We start from the raw sequence: 22760 nt of genomic DNA, 5'->3' as shown, positions 1-22760 counted from the left end.
GAAATATGCCTCAAGTCATGAGCAGATATTACCTTAATGTTTTCTCCCCTGGGTGATGATTATTGGGGGCATAATCCCAGAGGCGATCCTATAACAACGCTCCTCTGATACATGACACGCCAAGATGACTTCAGCCTGGACTTTTACCTTCTCCACAACACCGCAATGTGCAAGGATGATTCTGCCGCCTTTAACTTGCCATTCCTGCTTAAGACTAAAACACTGAAACGGATACATGCAGGGAAACATGTTAATGAAGCAGATGGCTCTGTAACAACTATAATGGGAAGTGTAAAGGAAGTAAATTCAATTTCACACCGTTCAACCTCACACTCTAAACTCTGCGTCTACGTCACATGATGTGGTTTCCTCTGTTACTATCTGGCTCCCTCTGAGGATGGATAGATGAGATAAGTGCTGTGGGCTGTTGCATCCATTAGCTGCCTCACTTTAAGATAAAAGGCCTCCGATCCCCATTGCGACACACAGGTTCAATACTGTAGGCACAACCACTTGCCGGTGCAGACAGGATATATCATGTTTTATCAACTTTCTGCTGCTTCTTTTTTCTCTCTCTGCACTTACACTCTGCACTGTTCATCTTTTGTTTATTTTTGTCTGCAAACTGAATTAGCTGCTTGACAGCAAAGTAAGCGCAAAGAAAAGCACGGTGACAGGACAGTCTGGAGCTGTCCGGCGTCCTGAATTTATATGCAGCGCGTCTGGCCTTGTCCACGGTGCTGAAATCAGGGCTTTCACTTGAATGTTGTCTTTTTTTTTTTACCTGAATGCTGCGACTAAAAGGGGACTGCGTCTGCCTGTGTCCTGGTGAACCCAGGTGATTACTAATCTGTTCTTACTTCAAAGTCAGACAGATCGATTTGTAATAGATTCAAGCCGAACTGAATGGGTTGAAAATAACACACTTTCTCACTCATGCACAGGTAGCAGAATGGTCGTAAGGGGGAGAGCAGTGTCAGACAAGATTACTGCAAGATGAATGCCAGTGCTCCATGTTCCTGAAATCCATCACATTTCATGGTGCACGGCTCCTTTTTTTGTTGCTTCGATAACTTAAAAAGTGTCCTTTAACTGCTCCCAACAAAAGTGTCTCCACTGACACCGTATGGCCCGGCAACGCTGGCAACAAGGAAGCAAGGAAGGCATCTGAACGTATCGGATACTCCTCACCTTGGGTCGTTAGCAGACATCGACCTCCTCTAAGTCTTAACGACTACAAATACAGCGCAAAGCAATCAATCGCCATCAACACACTAGAATATTCTAGGGATGGAATAATTGATAGGCTGTCTCCTGGTGCGTAACGGAGAGGCGGCGGTGATTAAGTTCTGTTTAACATCGCGGTGGGGGGGTTTAGATTGCCGAGCACAGAACCGAGTATTGATATACAGACACCATCTGTAACATGATCGACGTGTAGAGGCAGGTGATGAGGAGGGGGTCATCCACTTGAGCACGGTCGAGCATCTGTCAGTCAGTCACCAGACCCCCTCCTCAACTCAACACAAGCAGTGGAGTGGTGCAAACTGGAGTGTAAGATATGACCCCCAGCCTCACTATTAGGCAAACTCTTACCAATCTGAGCAAAAATCAATAACACTTTTAGGGACCTTGTACTCATATATCTTACTTTTACCTTAGAAAGAATATATCCCGTGTGAAATTTATGACTATGCCAAAGGTGCATGGCCAGGTGTACTCCCAAAATACTCCATCTGTGGGGTCCGAATCATTGCAGCTTGTATCATGTATGTTTCCCTGTATTGATCAGTTGTACCTGCCCTGTTCTGAGGCTAAATCCATTGAAACAAGCCATAAAAAGTGGAAATGTCAAGTGTGCCACGATGACGAAAAATGACACGTATTAAGATGAACTTTTTGCAGTCTGAGAAAGGCTGTTATGTAGCCCATCTCTCTTTGAGGCACAGAATTGTCCCCCTCCTCTCTCTCTTCCCCTCCACCTAAACAGTCCAGGCTACTTGGAAACTACATGACATCAGTGAGGAAGAGGGGGTGTACTTGGGAGCTGGTGAACTGGGCGGGCGCTGTTGCACGTGTTCTGAATGGGGAAGACGGGCTCGCATCGCATTTCTCATGTCCAATCGATCCCTGCTCGGGAGGAGCGACGGGAGCGCAACTATCACTCCTGCATCACTATACCATCACTCTCATCAGTATCTCTCCGGCGACTTTAACGCCTCTGTGTGACAGTCGCAGGCGCAGGGGGATGAACTTGTGTGGAGTGCTCGCCAGAAAACACCAGCCCGGTGTCTCTTTGGGGGGATTAACGCACTTTTGATGACTTTCTCCTCAGTGTGGTTTTGACATGGGACGCGGTGAGATCATGGCACATTGGAGCACATCGCTATTGCGCGAGCTGTGTTTTCTTACCCGGCTCCGGAGGGCTGATACTGTGGCGTGGCAGTAGCCCTCTTGCTCACCCCTGCTTCTGTGTGCTTGTGCGCGGACTCCGGGAACTGGACAGGAGGCTCCAAAGGATTGCCCCGTTTAGTGGGAAACAAAATCAGTGCAGTGGAGTTGGAGCAGAAAGTGGCAAAGTGCTCTACTGTCTCACCTGGATCCTTTACAATTCTCTGTGATCATGCCATCGAGTTTATAGATTTGGGTAAGGTGGTGTTTTTTTAATTCCAATTCAATTAGTGCACATTCACATTTTAATTCCCTGTCTTTCCATGGCGCACGGTCAATAGGCTAATGAAACGAGGATGAGGTCAGAGGGGGACTTTGGCTGTAGAGCTGTGGAACATTGTCTGCACGGGCAGCAGGGAGAGAAGGGGTGGTGACTGGCTGACTGACTCACTAAACGACTGGCGAGCTGAAAGCAACTTTGATGTTCTTGGCTCAGAGCGCAGCGAACACATTTTTTTTGCTGAGGAACGATTTCTTGAAAGAACAGCAGGATTTCCAACCCAAACCTCCCTGATCTCCAAGTGACTCCGCTGGCTCTCGGCGCGTGATTGCCATGCGTAAAAATGGAACACATGATGAGCGGATTCAAGCGGGCGGTCAGATCCGCTGACCGTGTGTAAGCGCGTGCTTTCGGGGCGAGGGCAAGGGAAGATTGAGGTGAGATTGATGCAGTGTGGACCACTGTGAGGTTAAATAAGCGATTGGTCGAAGCTCGGCGCTGCTTAGTACCTATTGAGTGATCCGCGAGGCTGATCCGCTGACCGGGCTCTTTTCACGCGCCTTCTAATCGCTTTGCATGGATCGTGATCGGCTGCTTGGAGTAGAGAGGAGAGCGCGCGGAGCTCAGACATATGGGAGAAAAATGAGGTGCCGCCGGGCTCTCCGGGCAGATTGCGCACGGAGGCAGGGAGGTGTGTTGCAGAACCTAATGGGCACACTCTATTGGGCGCGCACGCACACGCTCAGCACGCACAGACACACTCTACTCCCCCCCCCCCCCCCCCCCCCCCCCCCTTTCTCTTTCTCTCTCCTATGCGCACACACACAAACTGAGAGGGGAAAATTACTTGGTGCATGTTAATGGGCGCAGTAATGAGACCCAACCCCTATCGTGTTGTAATTGTTAGTCATCCTTGTCTCAACCCCTCCCTCTCCCATCCCCTCCTTCCCTCCCTCTCCCTTTGCTTATATCGCTCGCTGTCCCGCTGCTCAGCTCTGCAATTTGTACTGTATTGAAAGAGTGTAATTATTTCCCCATTGTTTTTAGCGCGCCGCACTGGCACTTCACAGAAAGTGGTGTCATTAGTGTGACAGGGCGGACAGGAGAGGAGAGAGGGGGGAGAGGGGAGCTGGGTGGAGAGGATCGGTCCAGGGACTTAATTCTCATTGACAGTCACATTAACACAGGAGCAGCACTCTTAATCCTGGGGAGATTATTCTCTCCAACCTGACCCACTGTCACCCAGCCGCCCTTCACACACTTATACACACACACACACACACACACACACACACACACACACACACACACACCTGTATAAGGGTGGCACTCTGACGTCTTGCTGTGCCGCTTTTCCTGTCTGCAGTGGATGACTTCTCCTCTGTCTTTGTCACCCTTTCAATCTCCTCACACCCACCCTTCTACTCAGTGCACTTTTCACATACACACACACACACACACACACACACACACACACATATTCACACACTTGGCAATTACTCCTCTCTCCAGGCTCACTCTCCTCTGAACCCTTCCTCTTCGCCCTCCCTCCTTCCCTCCTTTAGTAGCTCCCAGCAGTGGGACAGCCGGTATCCTCAGAGGGCCGTTCGGCTCTACATGTCTCAACAGTTCCCTATCTACTTACCCCACAGAGGGCTGTTCAGGATGACTGGCTCGCTGGGAATGAGGGGGGAATGGATTGTGTGCATTTGCGATTGTGCATGAGGACACGGCCAAGCAGAGAGGCGACGGACGGCAGCGAAGAGAAGGGGAGAGGAAAGAAGGCGAGAGAAATGAGCTGGAGAGACAGAAAAAATATTTGTGAGAGATGAGGCGAGGGAAGGAGATAGTGAGTGTGTGTGTGTGTGTGTGTGTGTGTGTGTGTGTGTGTAAGGGAGAAATACACCGCTTATGTGTGAAATGACCTGTGTGTGTCTGTGTGTAAGTAACAGGAGAAACTCTGCACAATGGAATCTGTGTGTGCTTGTTTGTGTGCGAGGGAGAGACAACACAGTGAAATGATGATGATGATGTGTATGTGTGTGTGTTAGTGTGTGTAAGGCACTCTGGATGACATGCTAGATGAATAAAGCGGGATCAGGCATGTAGGACTGGTGAGGTGACAGCAGCGCGACAGATTGGAGATCACCTCCACACACACACTGGCATTAACAGATTGACTGTGATGAATGGATACTTCCCGACTGAGAGGAGGAGGAGGAGAGGAGAAAAGAGATGGGAGGAGAAGAGAGGCCTTCTTTTGTGTCATGGACAGAAAGATGGAGAAAGGCCTCTCATTTGTAAATGACAGTGTCCCGGACAGCTTTTCATCCCGGGCAGTTTCTGGGTGTATGGAGTCTGAGGACATGAGTAAGCGTCATGCAGAAGCAGTGGACAATAACATCTTCACTCATCCTCGTAAAATCAGGTTGACAGAAAAAGAAAAAATACACCGGCGGAGACAGATGTCTCTTCTCAAGCAGGAGATCCATGACTCTAATGGAGGAAAGAGGGATATTAGATCGATGAGTGTGAGCTTGGCGTGTGTCTGTTTCTTGTCTCAACCACAAAACCGCACTTGGACAGAGGTCACAACCCGTTGTAATAAAAAGGGTAAAGTTCAGATGTTGCTGACAGGCCAGAGTGATAACATGTGATACACTGTGGTGATACACTAAGTTTGGGCCTCCACTAATAAGCAAAGCCACTGTCCACCTTTTCCTGTGGTGAACAGACTCCCCCTGTTGTGTGTATTGCACAGTAGTCATCTGCATTTAATAACTCAAGATGGGATAGTTTCATCCATAATGTAATCCACTTTTATCACTAAATGTTTGAACCGTGATAGATGACTTAATTTGTTGAAGTACTCAAGCTCAGAATGGTTTTCACTTTGGTGTAGTCTGCCTCAGACTATTTATTAAGTCAATACCCTCCATTCTGATCTTAATTTGAATAATTTTCTTAGCGCATACAGCCCTAATTGGACTCCCCCCACAAATGTAATAAAGTTAGAGCTGTAGACCGATAAATTGGCCAGACTGAAATATTGGCTGGGTTGATTCATCAGCTGCTGTAAACTTATTTTGGCTATATTCGTATTGGTGTGTATTTTATTTGACAAATGACAAACTGCAGTACAGAAATGCCAAAGTAGGTTTGAGTTCGTATAAAAGCAGTGCCATAATAATGTAGTTTTCCCACCAGAGAGTTCTGACAAGTTGATTTTTCAACTGTAAAATGTTCTGTGTAATATGCGTCTTGTTCACAATTCTTTAAAAAATCAAAAGACAAAAAAGAAGACTGTTTACTGTTTGTGTTTATGTAAAAAATAATGTTGGCCATCATACCGTATTACATTTTCGAGACTCCTAAATATTGATATCGGCCTCAAAAATCCACTATCATTTTAATATCCCTTTGTGATTCTTTTATTTGAATAGATTGTACTCAAATATAGTTTTTCTGTATTTTTATATATCTGTGAATGTTCTTAAATTCAGTTCACCTGCCTTTTTGGTTGATATAATGCCATAACCGTATCTCCCCATCTATCTGAAGACATTTAACATTGTCATCTTTCTTCTATTATTGCCACCAACACAGCACACACAGGGTTTATGAACCAAGAAGTACAGTATGAGCACACTGGATAAGCAATATATAAGGTTGTGGTTTGCACAAATCACTAAAATGAACTAAAAACACACTTGAGCTGAAGTTTCCCAAGCGTCCTGTAAGCAGATGTGCAGTGATGATTCTATCTTTGGGCCTTCCCCCTCACACAGCAATCATTTTGTAAGAGCAGGTACCATCCGGTCTGAGCAGCGGAGGTCTCATTTTGGAGCTCCACAGCTGTGTGTGCTCCTTGTTTTCCATTCTCCCCTCTGTCAGTCAGTCAATCAGTGACAGCAAGGCCCCTGTCTCCTGTGTGGTGCCATCACACCATCCAGACTCTTTCTAATTCAGGTCCTTTTTTTGACTGACAGGCCACACTGCCACATGGCCTCCCCCTGTCCAGCCCAGAGAGGACAGTGAAAGGCGCAGCAGGTACACTCAGACTTAGTGCTCTCACGGCTTGGAAGTAGTTGACAGATTGTTGGATTATTGTTCTTTATGTGTCAAGTGCCTTTAAAGAGTCAGTCATGTACCACTGAGGGATTCTTTTTTTTTTTCAACAGCTGTTTGGAGTTTGCGAGTAATTAATTTATGCTTAATTTGAGTCATTTTCAATTGGGAGAGAGTTTTGAGGGCGTCCTAACTCTTTTGCGAAAACCGAAAATAACACCACCTCACAGGCCTCAAGGTGATTTCTCCACACCTCCGACTCACTTTGACCATGACAAATCTCCCAAAGTGATAGTAATGATTGTAATTGAACAGGCACAGTTCCTTCCCACAGTGCTCTATCTATCACCTTGGATGCAATCTGCTGCTTCCACTCGTGTGTGTGTGTGTGTGTCCGTCTGTGTGTGTGTGTGTGTCTCAGCGAGAGACAGTGCGTCCCTGTTCGCTCCCCTCTGGCAGCTGGCAGATGTGCCGGTAACCGTGAGCGACAGTGTTAGTGTGTTTGTGGGATTATGAAAAGCTCCCAGCATGCTCTGCAGCGTGGGTCCACTGTGAAGCCGTAGCGAGGAAGCGGTGCGGTCGTGGCAGAGCCTGGGGCGGTCATCACAGCAGCCCTCAAACAACACCTCATGTGGGGGAAGAGAGGGTTCAACCCCGTGGGATGCAGAGCATGAAAGAGGGAGGACGGGGAAGAGAGGAGGAGAGGAGGAGATAGGAAACAGCAGAGAAGGGAGGCCAGGGCCTGATGAGAGTGGGTGAGAGTGGGACTGGAGGGGTGTCTGAGAGACAGGCTTCAACAGAGAGGAGTTTGGGGAGTCAGGACTGAGGGGAAATCTGCCAGAGGAGTGAGTGAGTGTGTGTAAATGTGTATGTCGATGTGATGTGTCAGTGCACAGAGTTTATGTGTGTGTGTGTGTGTGTGTGTGTGTGTGTGTGGGTGGGTGCTGGAGGTGATGGCTTTGTAATGAAAACAGCAGGCAGCCAGTGGTTGAGCGTCCCTCTTGGTGGCTGACTGATGTCAGTCACCAGCGGACAATAGCCTCCTGTGGGGATGGCTGCTGGAATGAGGATGAATCATTATTGTCTCTTTGTGTGTGTGTCTGTGTGTGTATCACTCACTCTTGAGAATTGGGACTAAACCTTATTTTTGTTTTTGTTTTGTTTTTTTACTCTTCAATTAGGCTGCAAAAGATATTTTGAAAGAGTCTATTAAGTCTTGTCTATTAAAGCCTGTAATGGGACAACCTCTCAATGATTTCATTTTTTCTGAAAAAGCGTACAAGCTGGGTGTCACAGGTAAGATCTGATGGAGTTGATGTCTCATGGAGTTGACCAAAAGTTATATCTTTATTAATTTCACAGCAGTCGTAGTGAGAAGCCATTTTATTTTAATTTTTAAGATATTTTTTGGGCATTTTCCCTTTTTGTGCCTGATCAAATTATGTTGTTGTAGAGATCTGACAGAGATGACAAAAATCTGGGACCCATCTTTAAAGGGCCAATTTTTTCATAAAAAAATGATTTTAAAAATTAGATTATAGCGGTACATTTTTACACAGATGTTGTCAATAGCAACTGTTACAGAGACAAGTGTTTTATGGCACAAGTCAAGTTTAGAAGTAAGAAAAAACAAAAAAAAATGAAAGCAGATCAGAATTTTATTTAATTTTATAACTTTAAGGGTTTTGATTTGTCCCATTTTTTTTAAGAATGGGGGGTATACAATATATATATATATATCTCCACACTTAAATAACTGAGAATTAATGGTTTTCTATCAAACAGTATATTTTAATTGGATTTCATTTAGTGTAATTGAAGGTGAATTACATGCCTAATCACACTGTGGGATAAATATCTATTCATATAGTCACATTACAGTGAGTCAACAGAAACACTCGTCCCCACAAGGAAAAGCCATACGTTTGGACTAAAGGTCCAGTGTGTAGTTTTTAGAGGCGTCTAGTGGTGAGGTTGCAAAACTGAAAATTCTCTCATGCGCCAAACGTGTAGGAGAACTACAGTGGTCGACATGAAAGCAAGAATGGCCCTGTGTGGAGCCAGTGTTTGATTTGTCCGTTCTGGGCTACTATAGAACAACATGGCGGACTCCGTAGAAGAGGATCTGCTCCATATGTAGATACAAAAGGCTCATTTTAAGGTCACAAAAATACAACAATTCTTAGTTTTTAAGGTGATTATGCACTAATGAAAACATAGTTATGAGTACTATATACCATTTCTGCCAATATATCCCTCTAAATCCAACACACTGGACTTTTAAGACTTGTTTTTTGGTAGTTAGGCATGTCATAGTCATGGCTGAGGTGAAGATAAGTCTTCAAGGAATGATTATAAGTCACTGCAATCTCCCCCCAAATGCTTAAAAACAAAAGGTTTGTGCGTGCAGTGAGAGGTTGGGAACATTTGTATGAAAGTGTTTTTCGTGTCAGCTGGTCCTGATATCCGTGTATGATCCATGTATGGAATTGCTTTGCGAGAGTGTGTGAGTATGTGTGCCCATTTGCCAGTATGTGTGTGTGTGTGTGTGTGTGTGTGTGAGAGAGAGAGAGAGAGAGAGAGAAGGGTTAGAGGCCCTGCTTGTCTCTGGGGAGCAGAGTGATATGGTGTCATGCTCTGGAGACCCACAGACAAATTAATTCACTTATTGACACTGCTGACACGTCTCAGTGACTTTGTAAAATGAACAATTGATCAGGCTTCCTCTCTCTCTCTCTCTGTCTTTCTCTCCCTCCCGCTCTCTCTACACTTTATTTTCCCTGACCTCTCTTTCTCTCCTTTCCTCTCTCTGCTATTTCCCACTCTGACCACTGTCCAACTCCTTTATCTGTGGCTTTCTTTCCCTTTCTTTTTCTCCTTTAATCCTTTCCACTTGTATCAGGCTCTCCCTTTGCTTTGGCTGGCCCATTGACAGGCGTGGCACGTACGGTAATTAATATAATTACGTGCAAGCTGGTCATTAGCAGCAGAGGCGACTGATATAATCAAGATGTCGGTTTGTCTGCATATATGAGTGTCTGTGGGTATACGGATGTGCAGCGATAGCAAGAAAGAGTGTGTGTGTGTGTGTGTGTGTGTGTGTGTGTGTGTGTGCAAGAGAGAGAGAAGGAGAGGTTGTGAAAGCAGCGTCTTTATCTGTGTGTCCATTGATTTAAAGCTGTTGTGTGGAAGCATCGTGAGGCCGAGAGTTGAGCTTCAGTGAGTGTTTGTCCAGCGCTTTTTCTTTTCTCTCCCTTGGCCAGAGGAGCTACAACTGCAGCGAGGCCGGGGTTCATAGAAAATCAAAGCAGGCTTCACATCAAGGTTGTTTATTTTCCATTAATCATAATTTGGACACAAAGCACAATGAATGGCCGCTGCTCTCGGGAGACTCGCTGTCAGGGCCTCAGACCGCTTTTGTTTGGCTCCAAGCCGCCATTCGATAACAACAGCTACAGAGGAAGGTTCCAGTCGGGTTTGGCAGCGCACACGCACACGCGCGCGCGCACACACACACACACACACACACACACACACACACACACACTTTGTTCTTATCCATTTCCTTTTCTTATTCTCTGTACAGACAGGAGCTAGGAGCATTGACTGGGTGTGTAGAAACCATGTTTTATTACTTGGCCAAGTTGTGCTGTCTCCCTCCTGCCCTGCTGTGGTTCACGACTTCTCTCCTCTATACTTCCCCTCTGTTTGATCCCTGTGCAAGCTGGGAAGGGAAGGAAAAACTTGGGGACAGTATGAGAAGTGGTGAAAAGGTGAGATGCTTGCAGTGAAAAAATAAGGATCGGAAAGATAAAGAAAGAAAGGAAAGAAGTGCAAATGTCCTTCCTGTTAGAAACATTCAGATAATGAAAATGGTAAATGTTGCATCATTGTTCTCGTAGCAACAATCCCAGCACTAGTAAGAGAGTCTGGTATTGCTACTTTGCTGCTGGTAACACATACAGTAGTAAAGCCAGGATATGAGAGCCAACTTTACATTTGCATTTGTGCATGATAGTGTGAATAAAATGTGGGCTGGTATGAAATCGTTGTAGCAGAAAAACATTGCAGTAGACCTCGCAGGGAGGAAGGCAGATCAGTGGTGGAGACAGAGAGCTTACTGAGTGAGCAGAACAGTACATAAAGATTGCACTCCACCATTCTAAATCACAGTGTTTACTTTTTTTTTCCCCTCCACCAACAAAAGCGAGCTGCAGCCAGCAAGGATAAAAGAGGAGTAACAACAGGAGAAAGGCATCAATATTGCAGATACCTAGTTTGTCTCGAGTGGAGAGGGGAAGAAAACCTGCCAAAATGTGCGTGGGTGTGTACAGCCATCTAAAAGTGTCTCCTTTACTTTCCACCTTTCCATCCATCTTCCAGTGCTGAGGGACACTGACTTTTAATGGCCTTTTATTGCTTTATTAGAGTGCGCCGGATTTACAGCCCGGGCCCTGCCTCTGTCTGTCAGCGGCTCTGAGGAGGGCTGCTCTGATCTATGCCGGCCCAACGCTGGCTGTCTGGGTTTTAAACGACTAACTTGTAAAGAGGAAACCAGGGACTGGGCTGTGGCCGCAGACTTGTTGTTTTAGCGGGCTAATGTTTATTAGCCTGTTAGTGTCTGTGCTTTGTTTCCCCTCCATAAAACAGGTAACAGCGTACATCTGCCTCTTCCCCTCCTCTGCTTCAAAGGGAGAGGTTGTTATAGGACTTTAATGAGACTTGCTAGCAATGTGTGAGTGTGACAGGTATACTCAGCAACACCCGAAAAGAGTGCTGTTCATTCTGTGTAAACTGTGCAAGGGGAGCGATCTGTAAAGGTGCGTGTTTATGCGGAAGTGTGTGTTTGTCAGTTCGCAGGTAGAGACGGAGTGCATGTGTGAACTGTATGGGTGTGTTTGTGAATTAGTCTGCTATTGTGTTTGTATGCCAGCTGGAGAGGTGTTTCCAGACTCCCCGAAGTGACTGGTCGTCCGCTTCGACACATGAAACACACACTGGGACTCTGATCATTTCAGACTTTTATCCATGAAAGTGGGGGAGGGGGAGGAGAGAGTGAAAGGGAAAGAGAGAAAGAGGAAGTGAGAGGAGTGGCAAAGGAGGTGAAAACGAGTTGGTAGATAGAGTACGAGAAGGGCAGCAAAGAGCAACCTTGGAAAAAACCAACATGTTCTGAACACTTTCACAGACACAGACACACACACACGCACACACACACATATTTCGTGGTCACCGGATCCTGACACGATGGCTTGTGCAACAAGGTGGGATTTGGACTTAAGTGCATGCCGATCAATTGAGCTGTAATGGTACCTTAGTGCCAAGGCCATTCTCTGAACTCTCGCAGTCAATACCAGAGTCATGTAATGGTCCTGAATTCAGACTTTCACTCACAACTTTCTCTCCGCTCTTTCTCCCCACCTGGCCATTTCACCAAACAGAGGGTCCTCTACTTAATTGCTTGTTGGTTTATTGGAGGAAATAATACAGCGGGAGAGGAGTGGCGGTACAGATGGATGGCCATAAACTGGTGCGGCGTTATTATGTGTCCCTCAGATGACTTCTGACCTTTTCCTTTATAAAACAAACCTATGAGAATCATATGTTATACAAAGATATAAACTCACTATTGCTGTGGACCTTGAAGAGGAACACAGTGTAGTTTTTATCACACAGTGATCAGTGCTGCACATGATTATATTAGAATATTCGTCCATGCTAGTTTAAAAATACATATGTATGGCATTTATGTCCTAAATAAACCTTTCAAAATGCAGCTAAACCACCAAAACTGTAGTGTGTTAGAAGCATTAGCAGTACATTGGTGGTAAGAAGTTGTATGACGTCAGAAGAAACATTGTCATAAGCATACACATAAATTACACTTAGAGTAATTAATGTACAATTTAAGGGGTGTAAATATAGACAGTGCAGGCACTGCAGTTGCACTGGGGCCTCGGTGTGGCGGGTCTGAAGATGTGTTGGATGGAGAGCTGGCCTTTGCAAGTGATTCAGATTCTCACCTCGGGAATATCCCGGTGTTTAAGCTATGTTATTGAAGGTAGTCAATAGCAATCAGTTATAAAATTATAAGCTTATTCTGCTTAAGCTATAAAAGCTGTAAACTATAAAACTCTTCAATTAAATTAAAATGTTCTTATTTTCTTTCGTATTTTTGTCATATACAGATATGCAGTGATGATAGCTAGGGAGTATATAAGTTGACATTGTGCACAGGGAAGAAGTTTCCTTGTAGGCTTTCTCCAAGGAAGTCCTGTCCTCTGACAGAAATCCAGTCATTTTAACCCAAACCACAACTTATCTCCTAACCAAAACAAGAGATCCCTTTCTGGTAGAAAGCCCTCGAGGACAATATCTCCCAACTGCTCATGGTGTCCAGTGTCATGTCTCTTTTTGATCATATGATAAGATGAGATGATTTAGAGAGAGTGGTGCAGATATGAGTCATAAAACCCGGGGATGAGTTAGCATTTTTTGCACTCCCGGTTCCCTTGTCTTGAAGGCAGTGTTTTTTTTAGATGCCTGAAATAAGGTCTGTGGTTAACACAAGCTAAAGAGACTTTTAGATTTTCTTCTACAACATAAAGTATGTCAGTAAATACCCCATTTGTGAATTTTGAAGCTTTTACATGTCCTTAAGGTGGTTGCTAACACTTGGCTAAATGACACTACAGAATATCGTCATCTAATAAACACGGCTTTACAGCCTCGTCTTGGTGGCAACATTAAGTCATGTGACTGTGGTGTAGTTTCTTTATAGCCTAACATTAGCTCATTACTTCTGGTCTTTGCACACACACGTTTGTGATGACTGTCTTGCTGAACAAAACATGTTAGTACCATAAATGTGTGTTTGCCACAGAGCTTATTTTCTGCAATAATCCAGAATCCAACAGAAAAATCCCTCTGGCTTTTTATGGAGGGAACCAGGGTGATGCTAACTTCCGCATCTGCCTACAGAAAAACATTTCTCTGATGCACTGGGTATGGTGGGTGGCTGGGTGCAAAATCTGGCACCAGGGCTTGTCATTATAGTCCGCACTGGGGCACATCGTAACTACCTTATGCCACTGCACAATTTAAACATATACAGCGTATATCAGCGTGCATAAATATATGTTTAGTAACTTACATATAATTTTTAGAATAGTCTAATTCCACATTGATGTAGAACCGTGGTTAGTTGGGTTTGTACATGTGTGTCTATGATGTGTCTGACTCACAATATGTCCAGTATTTCCACCTCACTGCCTCTGCCTAATGCCACAGTCAGAGGAGCTTCCATGCATGTTCTGACACACACATGGTGTCACACACAAACATACCTGGCGATGTGTTCAGTTATAAGTTGAAGAAGAAGAAATGGTGAGATATGATTAGAAATACAGTGGGGGGGGGGAGTATTGATTTTGTAGCCTACAGAAAACAGCGGGAGAGGAGAAATCAGGGATTCTCATCTGCACACTGATAAAAGGGGGAGAGAAGGGAAAGAGAGATGGAGACAAACCTGCATGGAGGGATGGATGTTGCAGAGAGCCATGACGAGAGACACGAGGTAAAACAAACAAGAACCAGGAAAATAGCAGGCCGTGGTGGCTGAACATGAGGGTGCAGAGGAACGGGGCTTCTGAATACATACTGCTGTGTTAATTTAACTTTGTGTGTGTCACTGTGTGCTTTCGCGTTCAGGCACACACCCGCTCTATCTGCCCAGCGACCCAGAGGAAATGGCAAAGAGCAGCATGCTGTAATGGTTTTGAGTCGGAGGCAGACAAATATATAGAAGTGGAACATTACACACCCTAACTGAATGTTAATACTCTGCATATCGGCAGAAATCTGAAACGCTTCACAAAAGATTCTGTCGGGCTCTGGCCTGTTTCATTTTCAATATCTTTCCGCCTTAGGGAGATGCACTTTGTTTTACACTGATATGCTTTTTGTCTGCTGGGTCTGTGTCTGGGCACAAAGAAATCAGCGTACTGGTGTGATGCTTGTGTGGCCTCCAATCTCACTGCTTTTCTGTTTTTCACACGTGCACACTGGAGTTCAGCCCAAGCCCATGTGACAAAACTAATACTGACATGTTTGTTCATACATTTATTTATCTTTCTTTCATGTTGTATTTAATGTTGCTTTTAAACTAGTAATCAGGACAGAAATGACTTTTGTCAGTGTACAGAAAAGCCTCCAAAACAGCTTTGAAGGCATCATGAAACATCAGATTTTGCTCAAGCACAGACTTAATTATTTCATCACAGTTAGCTGCTGTTAGAGTAGTCGATGCACTGCATCTGTCGTTGGGTGGTAGAAGAAATTTCAGCACATGGCACAGCCTTTTAGGAAATCATTGTAAATCATTACCAAACTGAATTGCTGAAAATGAAGGAATTCAATATACAGAGAATATTAGATTGCAGTGTTTTTATGTACCTGTGGTCAGGCTGAAGCCTCATCCAGCTGGCACTATATGAAAGTGTTATATATCTGATATTTCATTAAAGGCTACTATTGGTCCATTAATTCAGTCAGCCAAGGTATCAGTGTAACTGTGAAGCTCATTCACTAAATAAGAGTGTGTGAGAGAGGCAAAAGTGTTGGAGGGACACACAGTATAGGATGTATTTCTTAGAGCTGCACCACTAATGGAAATGCCTTATACGAAGCACAAGATGAAGGACAGCAAGGTCATTAAATATTGAAAGAGTTGATCCTAATGTGCTTATAAATATGCTCAGTTAATCAGTCATTTTTCATGCTCATTTTGATTTTGTTATTTCTTGTTGACAGCAGTGATATATGGCAGACAACGAGAAAGCTCAGGGTCACCATAATGTTTTTGTGGAGTACAGTATCATGCACAGTATCACACATTTCCAGGCTGTAGTTTTCCCTTTTTTTTCAACCTTGACATTGAGCAAAACCTTAAAATTAATGTGCTAGACAAAAGGTCAAAGGTCACAAAAGTCATCAGCCTGAAGATTATGAATACCTTAAGAAATATGCTGCGCTCGATCCTGCTGTGGATTGAAGAGTTCAATGGATCGACCAGATGCTTGACATCATCGTCCCAAGTGAGGCAGAATCAATCCCAGTCGGATGATGAGACTATCTCGTCAAACTATCTGAAGCAGACTTTTACAAACACATGAATCACTCCTGTTTTTTCAGTGCCGTCTGATAAACAGCACTTTGGGAAATGCAATTACTCCAATTAGAGAGATAACGTATCGATTTAAGAAAGATAAACTAGAGATATTCACAAAAGCCCGAACACTGATACGTACTAAACAGGTGACAGCAGAAGTTATCAACTAATGATGCGGTTTCTATTCTCTGCAGGAGCTCAGTCCTGATGAACGGGAACTTCCTGTACTGTCCTGACAAATGATATAATCTGTAAAACTGACAAACAGCAGAGTGTCACTATCATCCCCATCATGCAGGATGTGTCTCGCTGTTTTATTTCTGATGCAAAGCATACATGTTCCCTGATGTGATGGGTAAGGTCACTGAGATTTTATGTACAAGTATCATTTTGTGAATTGTATGAGTACATTTGTGACCGTGCGCGTGTGCTGGCAGAGTGCTGGCAGATGATGCTGTTTGGATGCAGGGCACACAGATATATTTGTTGGCCGAGGTGGGATTGTCTCATTGCATGTCAATGAGCCCCAGTGTCACTCCTGTGTGATTACTGCAAGAAATGACACAAATCAGCCCTTCAGCCCACAGAGACACACGCAGATGAGGTGGGGAGGGTGATATAGGAGGAGGGATAATTTTAGAAAGAGCGAGACTTGATGTTCTCGGATAATCTTGAGCATGTCTGTGCTCTGTTTGTTAATGTGTGCGCGCATGTGTGCGTGCGTGTGCATGTGTCCTTACTGCTGCCAAATCCAAAGACTCCTCACAGCCGTGATGACCAGCTGAGCCCCACACACACACACACACTTCTGCTTCCTTCAACATAATGCCCTCAGGGACACTTGAGACTTTTTAGTCAACATGAATGTTTTGTATAAAAATGTGTGAGACTGTGTCTTCATGCACATCAGCACAGATTGTTTTGTATTTATTCTAGCCTATGTATCACTATGGCCACAATGTGTGTGTGTGTGTGTGTGTGTGTGGGTGTTTGTGTGTGAGAGTCAGTAGAGGTGACAACATCGCTGTGACTGATGGGACGTTTTGTCCCTGAAGACCTGACGAGATCAAGCTGCATCTGGAGGCCACACATGCACACACACACACACACACACACACACACACACACACACACACATACATATGTGCACAAACATGCACTATTGTGCTCTTTTAATGAGTGTATCAGAGAACAAAGCTGATAAAAATGCGTGCCATGGCACAGCCTTTAAAAAGAGAATAAGAAATGGGCTACAGTGCTGCCATGCAGCATGCCTAATCACGCTGCACACACAGCACATGCACCTTGCATACTTTCACGTACTGTATCGGAATGAAACACACACACACACATACACACACGCTACACACAAACACACAATTGCAAATTTGAAACATCACTCCATTGTACTGAATGGCCTTGACATCTGTATTTGCAACCCACTTCCTTTGCATACACAAGATACACTCAGAATACACATTAAACACACTTTTAGTGGTGTGTGTGTGTGTGTGTGTGTGTGTGTGTGTTTGCAACATGATATATTTTCTAGTATTTGTTTAAACTATTATTTTTACAGTTCACCACAGTTATCCTTGCATCTTTATCTTCAACAGTCTTTTCATTTGCCCACTCTCCATTGTCTGCCTTTTCATTATCTCACTTTATCTCTTTCTCTGTGACCTGTGTAACTCCTCTGATGATGTTATGAAAGGTTATTTATCTTTGTTACAACTACCCCCCATTTATTTTGTCAAACTTTCACTGCCCTGCCAGTTTCTCACTTACTTTAGTAACATGCCTCCAACTGAGGTATCTCTTCCTGATCTCTGACTCCTTCATGGGGGTTGCTGTTGGTTTGTTCCCCACCAGGGGGCAGTGGCACTACACTGATGGCTCAGTGGAGGTATCAGGCTTGGATGGAGCTGACACACTCCCAGGAAGTTTCTGAGCGTAGCAGCGGACTGAGCTGCATATCAATGAGTCATGATGAATAATGAAGGTTCGAAGAGGAGAACATTTTGTTATTAATGTGAATCTGTTGTCTTTCATTTAGATTTCGGAGTTAGTCCCTTTGTAAAGAGAGGTGTGTTGACACACTCTTACAGCGGCATGGTAATTTACTCTGTGTGTGTGAGTGTGAGTGTGAGAGGGAGAGTGTGTGTACAAGTGCACACGCATCAGAAGCTGTCACTCAGCTGTAATTAGGGAGAGTCTCTCCTGCTGTCCTCCGACACTGTTTGAATTTACCTTGCAAACACTGTGCAAATGTACTGTATGTGTGTGTGTGAGAGTGTGTGTGTGCAGAACGTCAACTTGTGTTTATGGCTTGTTTGATCATCTGATTCGCTGCCAGGGAATGTTTAAGCTATGAGACCATTGTGCAGGTTTTTCTTATGTACGGCCATTTTGGAATCAATTTAAGTTTTACTGTGCTGTGTACTCTTGTTTTAGTGTGTCCGAATGTGTGTGTATGTACTTGACAGAGTGTGTGTATGTGTTTGTGTGTGTGTGTGTGTGTCAGAGAGAGAGGGGGGGAGCTGTGTGTGATCTAGAGTGGGGATCACATTCAGCCTGGGGGTAGGTGAACCTATTGTAAACAATGGATCTAACAGAATCTAGGCCCTCACATCTCTACCCCTGTGTGTGAGTGTGTGTGTGTGTGTGTCTGTGTGTGTGTCTGTGTGAGTGAGTGTGTGAGTGTGTGAGTGTAGACCTTCATACAAGGCCATTGGAGGCCACTGAGGAACCCCAGGGCAGGCTGGCCTCTCTGACCGAGTGTCTTTGTACCTCCTCTCTCCAGGGGCTTCTTCTGTTTGAGGTGAGGAAGAGGAGAAGCAGGAGGAAGAGGAAGAAGAGGAGGAGGAGGAGGGCTGAGGTGTGTGTGAATGCAGCCATGGCCTGTACACCCTGTCCATAGAGGAGCTACTGAGTGGAAGAGAGATCAAGGAAGACAGAGACGACCAACAGGTGAGACGACATCCTGTGAAGATGCACACGAAGGCATGAAACAGTAGTTCAGAGGTCATGCTGACATCTTCAAATTGCTTTTTTCTAATCGAACCGGCAGTTTAAAACCCAAAGATAAAGGACCTGTGTGGATATAAAACACAGCAAAGCAGCAAAGGTTCACATTTAAGGAGCCAGAACCAGCAAATATGCAGCAATAACTTATATGATTAATCCATTATCACAATTTGTGTCTATTAATTTTCTGGTCAATTGGCTATATCTTTTAATCAGCTAGTCCTCTCAGCAGTGACAACATCCACACCATGACAGAGCTGAAACAATTAGTTGATAAGCAGAAAATTAATCAGCAACATTTTGATAATTAGTATTTGATTGTTTCAGTTAATTGTTAACTGCTGATTTAAGCTGATCAAATGTAAGAATTTGCTGCTCTTTTTTGTCATGTATAATAGTTAATGGAATATCTTAAAGTTTTGGAGGGGTGGACAAAATGAAACAAGCAATTTAAAGTCATCACCCTGGTCTGTGGGAAAGTGATGTGATGGATGATTTTCATTTTTTCCCTCACTTTAATAGACAAAATGATTAATCAGTTGATCAAGAAAGTAATCAAAATAATCACTGATTAAAAAAAAGATTAGTCACAGTCCTAGCCTCCTAAGACCCCAGCTTTCAAATTCTCCTGGCTATTTGGCATTAGTAGGACCTGGTAAGTGTAAAAAAAAAAAAAAAATCATTGTCTTAAACAGTAAGTAGTTTTTGGAAAAAAACAAACAAAAAAAACAGTGTAAAATGTGTGTAATAAAGTATAAAACAGTTTATTTCAATGCTTGAATGTTGTTGTGCAAAAACAAAACTAAAAACAATGCAACATTTAGTAAATCTGTGGGTTAGAGGTCTCTGTTCAAGTCTAAAAGTTGTCAAACTGTTAATTTCAATACCTGAACACCTGGCTGTGCAAAACAAAAGTCTTGTGATTTGCTCATTTTGTGGCTCTGAATACATTTTCATTGCTCCACGATCCAAACTGAATGTCTTTTTTGTCTGTAGGAACAGTCTGTCACAACTTACTGGCCTATACAAAATGCTGCAATAATATAATGCCATATTAAACCACAAATGTTATTAAGCACATATAAACAAGTTTCAGCCATAAAATGTGATCAGGTTTTGTACCTTGTCCACTTTTGTGTCGAGATCGGCTGCAGACTGAGCATAAAAGTGTTCACGAATGAGGACAGCAGATCTGAGTTAAGCAGAATGAAGTATAAGATGCAGTGAACCCAAAATGTGATGTCCTCATATGTGGACACAGGGTCTCAGGAGGCTAATCCACATGTAATTATTTCTGAGCTGAGCCTCATGTATCTTTTTAACCCTTTATGACTCATTAAGTCAACACTGTTTTTCTGCTGCTAGAAGAAAATTGGAAGAGTTAATCCTAATGTGATGCTAATAGGCATGAAAGGATGCTGGTACTGTACCGCTGGTGAGTTAGATACAACCACAGTATGTGTGCCTGTGCTGGAGGAATATTTTTCTCAGGTCTATTCTGTTCTCGCAGTTGTCATTTTTTCCTTTGACCTTTGCCAGCTCGCCTCTTACGTTGTTTCTGGTTGTTTGAAAAGCAATATCTTTTGTTTGCTGTGCTCCTCTGCCTCCTGTCTTTTTTGGGGGGACGGGGTTCTAACCTCTTCTCATGGCCTCTTCCTTCTTCTCTCTCCCCTTTGCTCCCTTTGTTCCCTTTTTGTCCCTCTGTCTCCTCTCTCCTCTTTCTCAGGATGAAACTGTGGGGGAGGTCAGCTTGGCCTGTGCAGGTGGCCTTCCTCGTTGCCTTGGTGATGCTCTGGGTTGACCCGGTGTCCGCTGGCAGCCGTAACCATCGGGGACCGACAGGTACACCAGGTCTTGCTCTGAACTCCCCCTTCCAACACCACAAGAGGTTAATTACACTGTCAGTGCAAAGGTATAACACATGTTCCCCGAGCCTTTCGCTGACTGACTCATCCTGATCCTGGAGGAGGCGGCCAGGCAGGGACAGTTTGCTCTGTCCCTCAGTGTGGCATAATGTAATCTAGACAAGACCTTTTGGGCTTGGATGCAAACACACCCCCGTTTGAATGATCGAGCTTGTACAGATACAAATGGCACTTAAGCTGTCAGGAGCTGTCAACACAAATAGATCAGTGTGGGTGTGATGTGATCTCTTCGGAGTGGCTGCAGACATCCAGCAGTTCAGGGCTGATGCTGTTGTTCTCAAGCAGCCTGATTGTTAGTGGTTTAGGGTTGCTGTAAAATAGGGTCTCGTGCAGAAGAGGCCATGTAGGCTCATGATTTCTAATCCTCAGGCTCCTAATTGGCAAAGCCTACATTAATATGCATAGCATTGCGGTGCTCCCTTTAACCAAAGCACCACTTCACTTACTCCCTGAGAAATCCATGAAAAAAGATAGAAACCACTGCTGACTCAATTTAGGCCCACAAGCTAAATCTGTTCTCTATCCTTAATTTCCATAAGTCATGGAGACAGGCCTCCACCCAACCAAAAAATGACCAACACAGTCTTATTAATATTTCATCGGGGTTGGCTGCAGGGACAGTTGTGCTGAGTCATGGCATCTTGCGCCTCGACTTGTTGGCGACAACCTCCCAAGTCACCTCCTCCTCACACTTAATTATGACAATTTCCTTAATTATCTCTCGGTCTCTCCACGTTCTCGCTGCTCATGTTTTGCAAAGTGACCTTTATGTGCCATGGAAATGCTACCAGCATCTAGTCTGTGCATTGAGTGACGGTATTAGTTTGCTTTTGACGGAGAGGAGGCAGCCTGCTTACGGCAGGGACACGACTAATTGCAGGCCCTCTGTATTGTGAAGGTCAGCAGGGGTGCCCGCCCCCTTCTTATTTCCCCTTGCTGCGAAACAAGATGACTTGCTCCCAAACTGACTGGTACTTTTTATTAGAGGGTTTACTCTAATTGGTGGAAGTTTAGGACTTGTGAGTACCACCATGACACACACAGCGGTTTGAGGCTGAGAAATAATTGGCTGTGCGTTCTTACTGTTGGATACATTTTCAGTGTGTCCTAGTGTAAAAGTGTTTTTACTGCTGTTTTGTTGGCAGGTCAGTGAGGCAGTTGTTTCATACGTGTTTCTGCAGATATACCCTTTGCTACCACATGGTGGCTCTAGAGGTCAAAAAATGCTTCTCAAGAAATATGCTTTTTTTTTTTAATCTTAGTCTCATTTACCCAGTGCCATTCTCAGAGGCAATCTGTCATTTTACACAAACTCGCCTCAAAAACAAATCTATAATGGGAACGGATGGAATGAATGTCAACTAACCATGTGGACATAATATGACTGACAGCTGTCACCTTGAATAACTGTGGAAGAAAAATAACATCTGCTTTCCTTCTTATTTCCTGGCAGCACTCTCATGGGAACGAGCTATGTAGAAATGTTTCCTGCTCACAGATATAGTGTCCGTTGTATTTTCAGCTCATACCTGGCAGGTGTCACACAAAGTGTCCATGACGAGTTTGTCAGTTTTTTTGTCAAGTTTCATCTGCCCTGCAGTCAGCAAACACCAGATACATCTTAAAATATATACATATAAATAAAAATATTGACCTTAAACAACACATTCTGAGAAATCCCATGTCAAAACACTCGACACACAAAAATGATCCGCTAATGTACTTATCACTTATCCTGTCACTTTCACAGTTGCTCTCAAAAATAAGTCCAGCCTGTGTGGAAAATTGTGAAACATATTGCCAACATGCAGCAACAAATGCCTCAGCACAACAATAAGCTCTTCAGTGCTTTTCATTTAGTCTTTTACTGCATTTCATAACCATAACACGCAGCAATTCA

General features: G+C 44.1%; 1 protein-coding gene across 2 annotated transcripts in view; it reads left to right on the top strand.

The window, feature by feature from the left end:
* Window positions 1–2021: 2021 nt before the first annotated feature.
* Window positions 2022–22760, top strand: part of tafa4b (TAFA chemokine like family member 4b) — a 52354-nt gene continuing 31615 nt past the window's right edge. The window contains exons 1-3 of one of the 2 annotated variants that reach the window (XM_033626221.2): window positions 2022–2647; window positions 18712–18878; window positions 20662–20777. In XM_033626221.2, coding sequence (XP_033482112.1) covers window positions 20663–20777 — 115 coding nt within the window. In that variant the 5' untranslated portion in view covers window positions 2022–2647; window positions 18712–18878; window position 20662. Of the gene's footprint in view, window positions 2648–18711; window positions 18879–20656; window positions 20778–22760 lie in introns of those variants that run through there. The other variant, XM_078167354.1, reaches the window with a different exon arrangement.

The sequence above is a fragment of the Epinephelus lanceolatus genome, chromosome 1 (genome assembly GCF_041903045.1).
Source record: "Epinephelus lanceolatus isolate andai-2023 chromosome 1, ASM4190304v1, whole genome shotgun sequence".
Lineage (NCBI taxonomy): Eukaryota > Metazoa > Chordata > Actinopteri > Perciformes > Serranidae > Epinephelus > Epinephelus lanceolatus.
This window is presented reverse-complemented; position numbering and strand designations above follow the sequence as displayed.